This window comes from Trichoplax adhaerens, genomic scaffold, assembly GCF_000150275.1.
Source record: "Trichoplax adhaerens TRIADscaffold_6 genomic scaffold, whole genome shotgun sequence".
Taxonomy (NCBI): Eukaryota; Metazoa; Placozoa; class Uniplacotomia; order Trichoplacea; family Trichoplacidae; genus Trichoplax; species Trichoplax adhaerens.
Window position 1 is genome coordinate 2,224,180 of NW_002060948.1, and position 9,559 is coordinate 2,233,738.

The window sequence follows — 9,559 nt, forward strand, 5'->3', positions numbered from 1 at the left end:
GACCAATTTAGAAGCATTCTTAGATTGATTATTATCATTCTGAGGTTTAAATTTACTTATTGGAGCCGCTTTAGTCTTGATTTGATTATTATTGTTATTATTTAAGTGATGATTACAATCTTTTCCTTCACTGTCTCGATTTTCGCCGTTAATGGAACATTTCTTTTCAAGTTTTTTTACCGTAGCCCGTAAACGTATTACCTCCGTATGCATATCGATTAACTCTTGAGTCTGTAAGACATTTTGTTCCTTCGATTTGGCCAATTCAGAATGTAACGACTATATGTGAAGAACAAAATTCAGGGAGAAATATGCATCACAATCAATTTAATTAATTTAACAGTCTAATCGAGAGAATTAAATTTTGTTCACTTTTTTTATAATGCCTTCTGTTGCCTTCAACTGATATACTTACCACCGTCTCTTTCAATAAATGAACATTTTCATTCATGACTTTAATAAATTTCTTTTTCAATACGTCTATTTTCTCTCCATTTTCTAATTTACATTCAACCAAGAAGTAAACATGGTTTCGGTGATACAAGTTATTAGACGAGTAGATTAAATACTTTCTTATTCAGTTTAATCTTAGCCATGCACACATAGTTATTTGTAGACTAACCCGAAAATGGAAGTAATAATTTGATAAACTTCTATAAATACTACCATATCGAAAGAGTAAGTAGTACTTACGGTCATCTATGGCGTTAAGACTTAGGTCTCCATCACTACAAATAGAACTATTGTCCTCACTGCCATGTCCAGACTGGTGATCTTTTAGATGGAACAGTGATGGCATTGATAGTCGTTTGAAATTACTTTTAGATAGTCCTTTCTATAAGAATGTCGAGATTAAAAACAGTGATATCATCAAATTAGATTTTAAGTTCTGGATTAAATAAATTCTTAATAATCAAGAAGATGGATATTAGTTAAAATAAGATTTGAAGTATAGAGTGAAATGTTACCATCAAGATTTGAGGAAGAACTAGGTATCTACCTATCTGCGGATCATATAGTATTAAATGGCTATTATTATAGTAATAACTGAATGATTGTGGTAGTAAACGATAAAATTGAATGCTATAAATTGAAGGCGATACCAAAAAGAGATTTGGCCACATTATACTTACTAATTTGTGGTTCTACTTTAATCATTTAGGAACTACCGTAATGAACAAATTTGGATAACTGTAATACTGAACTATTTGCATCTTTGAGGATCAATTTCCTGTTCATGTATTCCATTTAACAGATTAAATTCGCGGCCACAAGCCGATTTTAAGTAGTCGAATATAAAAAATTTATTGATTGTTTATCGTGAGTTTGCTTTAGCATAAAATTACCAACTCTCGATGAGACACATTAATGTTATTAATGGATTTGGATGGTGATATGGATTGCCTGTTAATAGTATAAAAAGTATATAAGAATGAGTTTAATAATGTCGAAAGTATAATCTAAAAAATTTTAAGTTGGATAATTGTAGTAAGTACAATGAATGAAATCAAGCAATATTCACTTAGCAATTTCTTCTGGTTTTTCTGGAAATGCATCCACTGTCGCCAAACGAGTAATTTTATTTTGCTTTTTTAAGCGAGAAGCTGGTGTTTGAAGCTTAAAAAGGGAATAAGAAAGAAATAGAGTATAGATAAATACATTAATTTAGATTCTGTAAAAATTCCTTAATTATTTAAAAATAGGGCTGTAATATGAAATTTAAAGATATAGTTTGCTTCATATTGCTCTCATTGATCAAACAAATAGTTACCTTCCTAAATATAGAACTAGACGGGGATCCAACTTTATTAACTTCAGTAATACTCTTCATTTTATCGCTATAGGCTAGATTAGCCTGAAAGTGTTTAATATACCAATTTATAAATAAGAAACAATTTCAATTTATTAAGCCCTACTTTATATTTCAATTTAGCGCAAATAAACATTTAATCTGCCGTAATTACGTGCTTAGAAGTGCAATAAGATACCGTAAATGCATTTATGATGATATATATGCTTTACCGTTATTCCTAAATGGGTAAAACCATTCTCAAACTTTAAATCTTCAACCAAAGCTTTCAACAAATGTTCTCGTGTTCTTATCTAGCCGTTAAATAGTGCATGGATTCAGGCACAAATGATTGCAGAAGTCAATTTAATTCCTGAATTTATCGTTGTCGATGAGCTTACTGCCATCGTATTGTTGCTTATTTCATGTTTAATATTACCTCCAGTTTTGTAAATACTTCAGCTTTATAAGCTGCATGCTCGGCTGCGATTAATTTTGTTAAAAGAAATTCACGAAATTTTGGCCCCTATTAATGCATAATTGTTAGATCTTTTGCAACATCCTGTACCCTAAATACATTGACTGCGCGTACTAAAAGATCTGGTATATGCTTCACAAATTAAACGAACCTTTTCAAAAACTGCTGGACATGGTAAGTGTGGTTTAAATGCTGGAACATCTTTACGTCCTGCTACCGATACCTTCAAATAATAAAATCAAAATGCAAATTAAGTATAGCACATTCCAATTTCTAACTTATAACTTTATTAAATTAATGCAAGTTCTAAAATAAAAATGTTGTTAGAACTTTAAAAATCAAACAGCTGAAATTGACCTTTCGTCAACAAATATAAATTAGCTATCGTCAAATTGTGTATTACGATACCATATGATCATGTCATTATGCTATAAATGAATTAAAGTAATGGAAAGAGGAGAAATATTGTGTCAACAGCAAGTAATATCCAGTATTAGAAATTATTAGTAATTTAGCTTCATTACCTTATATTTTGTTACTTTCTTATCAACTATAACAGGTTGAACAACAACATAGACATGCAAAAAATGAGAGGCGATGGAATTTGGTGAAAATGGTGTATTTTCTTCCTGTTTTCAAGATAGAAAGATTGAAATTTTAAGTTAGGAAAGCTGTACTTTATGGATTAATAGGATAAATCCAAATCATATTCTTTTACTGAAGGCATATGTAGTATAGTGCTAATAGTTGTATAATTTAGGAACCTATTCATTTATCTAATATTCTTACAATATCGCTAGTATATTGGATTAACTTATAATTGAGTATTCATTTTTAATTATATGTAGCTATGATACCTGTAATTTAAGAAACTAATTTATAAATTTGATCATTAATTTACTTGCAACACAATCGTATAAAATTATTTACTCTATGTCTGCAGTTTAAGATATTTACTTATAAGATCCTTACCTGGAAAACAATAGATACTATATCATTTCCGATATGCCTTTTTCGCTGCAGCTAAGTGATAAAATGTTTAAATTGGGGTTAATTTAAAGATATAGTACTTATAATACGATTAATATTTAGAGAAAGACGCAGTACTTTTATATCAACATTACTTTAGTTTGATTGTAGTACTATATCGTAAAAATGGAGCCTTATACTTGTATAAGATTCTATATTGCTCTTTATGTATAAATTAAGTTTAAATTATGGTATGTGGAATAATGAAATCAAATACCCTAGAAAGAATTCTTACGGAATATACTACAACTTAGCTAATTCATACAATATTATCCATAATTGTAGGATTACTATTAGATAAATAAAGTAAAGAGAGTTTAGCCAGTACCTTTTGCCTATCTTGCTTTTCATAAGGGAGTAAAGTCGAAACATGAAACATGATTTCTTTATCTTTAAAACGCGTATAGTAGGACTCCATTCCAGTGTTATTGTGGTTTACATCAAGGCCGCCAGCAAAGCTGAAAAATAAGTTAGTATTGCCTATGACTGATAGTATAAAATTTCAATTTTGATTTGATACCCTTTAGACAGAAAATATGAAGAATGCATGTACCCCTTGAACCCTTCTAGAGTAACACGATCTGCGATAAGGTTCAAAAATTCTGTTAAGGCCGGAGACTGTTGTTCGTTGCCAAAATATTCTTCTTCTTTAGTCTATAAATTTTAAAGCAATTGTTGGGATTTAAAATCCTTTACTGATATGAGAAATTTCATCTAGATTTATTGATAGTTGTTAGTCTAATTGAAAGAAGATATGTAATGTTATTTGGGCATCTGAGTACTTTAAGTGTTATAGAAATATCCATTTATATGGAAGTTACAATAATAGTTACAAATATACTTAGATTTCCATTAAGAAACATCTGAAGTATTACAGAATATACCTGGCCAAAACGTTGCGTAAAGATTCCAAATTTATAATTATGAATCAAATTGTGCTCCTCATACTTTGTTATTAGATCAGACGACTGTAAGGAAAAGGTAAATTTGTTGATTAAACAAAATTATTAACAAATGGCCACAATCGATATTTTTAAAAATTGTATAAGTGCAAAGAATAGAATCGTCAAGATATTCTAATGTTCAATCCACATCAATAAATACTGAATTTATAACGAAAATCTTGGTTACCCATGGCGAGATGATAACGTCAAAATCAGTATTCGAAATTTCCTCGCATATCATCTATATTATAAATAAAGTTTACAATAAAGTTACCAAAGTAAGCTCCACTCCGCACATATTAAAGTTTTGATATTATAAATTTTAGATCTCAAATCATATATTAAACATTACTTAATGTATGTTATATGCAGCACTGGATGTTATTTTGAATAGTATCGACACTTAATCAAAGGCTATCCTATTCACGCTTTTCAGTCTAGAAATAGCGTTTCGATGCTAAACTTGATGTTGGAAGGTATTAAATAGTACTATGGTGCATAGTGAGTATTTAAAATTCGATTTCGTAATGAATTGCCTTACCTTAGCTACTTCAGAAGGGGAAGGATAAGATACAAACATATTACACGGCAGTAATTGATGAATAAATAAATTTTTCGATCTATATTTGAAAATTAGAAGACATTAATTTTATTAGCAGAAATAGAAATACAAGATTAATGTGGATTAGAAGACTATATTAATTAGTATTATAAACTGAAACCAGTAATAAGGAATTTAAAATAGCTACTAGTGACTTAATACTATGGGCCTACCGTCAGGTTTGCCCTTCTGACTCCTACCTATAGTACGACGCTAAAATACTCTATCGTCAGGAGATTTACAGTAAGCAACTAGTTTCTCTTAGATAAAATTGAACCCAAACTATTTTGAAAAATCCGACAATTTACAGTACTGTTACAATAGCCTCAGTTATCGATAGATAGATGATATTATAAAATTATATATATAACGTTATGGATAGCGATATTATTAATAAATACTAAAAATATGCCACCTTACAAAAATATGATAAGTATCTACCCGCGAAAATCACTTCCTGACAGTTGGATTACTACAAACCGTAATAGCGCGCGAATACATTCACAGTCTTCAATAGTGTCCATCTTTAGAGATAGTAATACGAATCCTAAATTTTTGTCGTCTGTATAATAGTTATGATGTTCCTAGAAATTTTAATATTTATGATTTGAAACAATTTAATATGGTCTAAGTAGAGAAGATATAGATTAAAAATATGGAATCTATAATAATTAAAATTTATGAGAAATCAAATTATATTATTTGAGATATATACCGTATAAATGTTGCATGTAGAGATAGATAAGTGATGCACATAAATCATATGAATATATATCTACTTAATATTTATATAACTCTATTAATATGCTATATCTGCAATGTAGTCGCTAAATCTTCTATTGTAGAACCTTTACATTCAATAAACTAATATTGACGTATTCAAAAATAAAGTTACCTTTCCTTTGTAATGCTTGCGATAGGTTAAGGCTTCTTCGTCACGTTCATGTTTCAAGTATTCTTCGGAAAGCTGTAAATTATGCTCGTCAATATCGTAACCATTGATACCAGAATCGATCCAGTAAGTTGATTCTGTAGTTGGATATATCATAGGATAAGGTGGACCGCCTTGTAGCACCTGAAATAAAGTTATGAATAGTATGAAAAACAACATCAATTAATAATAAATTGAGCAAATAAATGACTATTAGAAATTCTGTTATTAATAGATATATTTTATTATTCTTCTATTATTCGTAATCTTACTTCATCTATAGATGATCTTTTCTCCAGCTAAGAACACAGTCAACCAAATAGAAATATGAAAAAAGTAAGAAAAATAATTACTTTGAGCAATAAAATGAATAGAAAACAATCGAAGAATTTTAAATTTATAAGCCACCCTTTCGCTAAATTTGTATCATTAAGAGTGTATTTGACTTAACTTGATGTCTTAAAACTAAAACTGTAACTCGGTAATGCTCTGAAACTTTATACTATCAATTACAGAGACAAGAATAGCTATGCATGATAAAATGAAACGTATAAGATAGGACGACTTTGTTTTTAATTCAATGAACTTTATAGAGGCTTTTATGGGATAAATTTTCGAAAAGAATTATCTACTAAGGAATTTGGAAAATTATGTACTACGAATGCATTACTTAAGAATGATTATAGTATAATTAAGCAATAAAACTATAGTTATAACTGGTACATCCATGCATTTAAATATTAAAATTTTCGGTGTAAATTTTTCGAAATGAAGTTATATAAAGAATTAAAAAAATAAAATGTACTACAAATCTATCGTTTACGAACCACTGTAACATATTTAGTCAATAAAGGTATATATATAACCTAAAATATTCGTTTATTTAAATGATGATTTTTTTCTGAGCTTCTTTACTAATGGTAATACATAAGAGTTAAGATACTGTATATAGGTAGCAATAAGTAGGCAAGCATCAGGATATTGTAACATGTACTAATTTTTCCTACGCAGCACTGTTACCTTTCGTGTCGTCGTCTTAGCAAATTGACGATGGCTGTGATCGCTCATTTCATTGTTCTAGATAGAAATTAAGAGTCTCATATTTTAGAAGAAAGATATAAATAGGGAAAATTTAAAAGCAGAAATGATCAGAGACAATAATGGATGAAGAAATTAGAACTAAATGCATTTATAAATATACGTCTTAATAGATGTGGAAATTTAATCATGAAATAAAGACCTGCAAACGCTGAATTTGGCTAAAATTACATTATCCATCTATATTTATAGTCCGTTTGGGCATATTTATTAAGTTACTTCGATATTATTTCCTCACATAATAGGATATTTAATATGTATTCGATTGTAATCAATATGATTTAATATAGGTTTCATTTTAGTGATTTGCCGTAACCAAAAATTAAATGCAAGGTAGCGAGAGGAAATAAGTTAAAAGACAATTGGAGAAATCCAAATTAGTAATTATGGTATATCACTGCAATTATCTAACACAGAGTTAGAAATATCTTAAAACAGCGTAAAAGAGGATTCTGTTAAGACAGAATCCTTACAATGATAATATACAAGTATGCTATAGGAGGCTCAAGAAGAAATGATACTAATAAAACCTATAGCACTTCCCAATGCTCTCATTGTAATGAATGATTTCCTGGTATTACGGAAATAATAATTCTGAGTAGCTAAAAATGAAGTGATGGACGTTGTCTAATTATGACTATTAAATTTAATAATATTAGCAAAAGACAAAAGAGTTACTAGCTATAGGAAGGATAATAGGAGAAGAAAGCGATAGATATATAGCTGTGAAAAGATTTCAGTATGAATGGAAATGCATCATGATCGAGCAAAGGGAGATTGCCTTAAAGTAATCTTAAAGTTGAACTTCTAACCTAATCTAGCTGAATTTGTTTATTAGAGTTATTATAGCGTTACCATTTTACTCCTTCAAGTAAGCGAATGTTGATATAATGGGATTATGGATATAAATTTACCCAAACAAAGAGTTATTAGAGTGGTTATAGTAGTCATATCGATAGGAAGATATTTTACGAGCATCCAGTAACACCAAAATGGATGCAAGCATGAAGTAAAGAATACGTCCAAATTCTTCATTAAAATACTAATTACTAAGAAATATACGTAGAATATATATTTTATGATCAAATATACTATCAGAAATTGAAATTAGAGTTTCAATTTTAAGATAAAATTGAAGGATTAAGTTAACTTTTAATGGAAACGATCTTGCAATACATGAAAAAGGCAGCTAAAATTCCGAAATAGTAATATGATTACCTGAAGTTGTTTGACGATATCGATAAACTCGTTGCTAGTACTCTAAAAGTTTAAAAAAATGTCATGAAAATAAATATCCACGTCGATATATCAAATCATAGAATATAATAAACAGGGTGAAGAAACAAACAGAAAAAGCAACCATTAAAATAGCTATAATCTGAGGCAGATACCATGAATAAAATTAATAGCTATTACGATAAGTGTTTCAAGCATAACGTCAATAATTTAATGTCACTCCCTAAGGAATAGATCCGTGAAATACGAATTGAAATTGTAAAGGAAGATAGTAGGGAACCTGATGGTGATTGAGCCAACGACGGATGTAGCCATAAGTACGCGATAAGTTATATAAATTTGCAGGCATGTTATCGATTATCAAGACAAGAGTTTTTTATTTGAACTTATTTAGTGAGCCAGAAGTTGACAGTCAAGGTGACAATAATTTATACATCAATAACTTCAAAAATGAATGTATTACCTAATACCTTCTTCTTTTTATATGCAATTATGGTAGAATGGCGCAATGCTGGTATTTACCGTCGTTAAATATTCTATGCTATTATTCTATCACTATGGTATCGACAAATAGGTTTTACTTTCAACAATTTGGAACAACTGCACCTTTATAAATTGCTTTGGGCTAACAGTCAATCATGATCTAATTCCATTACTTACTTGGGAACGTCCAATAACGGGCATGCTTAAAAGCTTCTTTGATCGTTCAATCTGTTATAGAATAAGAATTCGACATTGAGAGTTAATAAAATTGATTTAATCGGTTAGATAATAAGAGTTCTTCACTTGGCAATTTCATCGTTTATCAGTGATAATTGTCATCAATATTAGCTTGCACGATGAAATTCTTTGAGTATAAAATAATGATCGAACTAAATTAGAAATTAAATTAAAAGAAACTAGGAAGAAAAATAGGAAATTTAATTATCTTTTCAAGGTTGTCTTGATTTTCATATAAACAAAGTACTGTAGTAAAAAACAATCTACTACCATTTACTAGAAAGAGATAAATTGAAATGGGAATAAACTGTGCTGCATCATAATAAAGTTGACTAATAATGTAATCTAGTCCGATTTGAATGTTTAATATATTGTAAGGCTAATAATAGATTGACTCTGTCATATTGGAATGATTTCCTAAAATAAAAATAAAATGGAAATCAAGAAGATACTCTAATTAAGAAACTATATCTTCCAATATCAATGCACTCTTAACTTTATATTTTTGTTTCAGAGTACAACCGAATATAATTTAAATGTAACAATGTTTTACAATATTAAAAGATGATCCATTCTTTTATTTAGAATGACTTTTCTTAATTATATAAGATGGAAATTAAGAAAAGACACTGAGATATTATATATCCTATATCATCGAATTAAGTAACCGAGATAGTACTGTAGGATTAAAAAAGTAAAACGATTTGGCACAAATGGCTATTAAGGGAATAGA

General features: G+C 29.1%; 1 protein-coding gene across 1 annotated transcript; it reads right to left on the reverse strand.

Moving 5' to 3' along the window:
* Window positions 1-1,968: 1,968 nt before the first annotated feature.
* On the reverse strand, window positions 1,969-5,889 carry TRIADDRAFT_26628 (uncharacterized protein; the record flags this gene model as incomplete). Its single annotated transcript, XM_002113637.1, has 12 exons — window positions 1,969-2,103; window positions 2,229-2,315; window positions 2,419-2,490; window positions 2,792-2,896; window positions 3,240-3,290; window positions 3,625-3,754; window positions 3,850-3,950; window positions 4,181-4,264; window positions 4,428-4,481; window positions 4,782-4,860; window positions 5,322-5,425; window positions 5,737-5,889. The coding sequence occupies 12 exons, from the start codon at window positions 5,887-5,889 to the stop codon at window positions 1,969-1,971; spliced, it is 1,155 nt and encodes a 384-aa protein (XP_002113673.1).
* Between the last annotated feature and the right edge of the window lie 3,670 nt (window positions 5,890-9,559).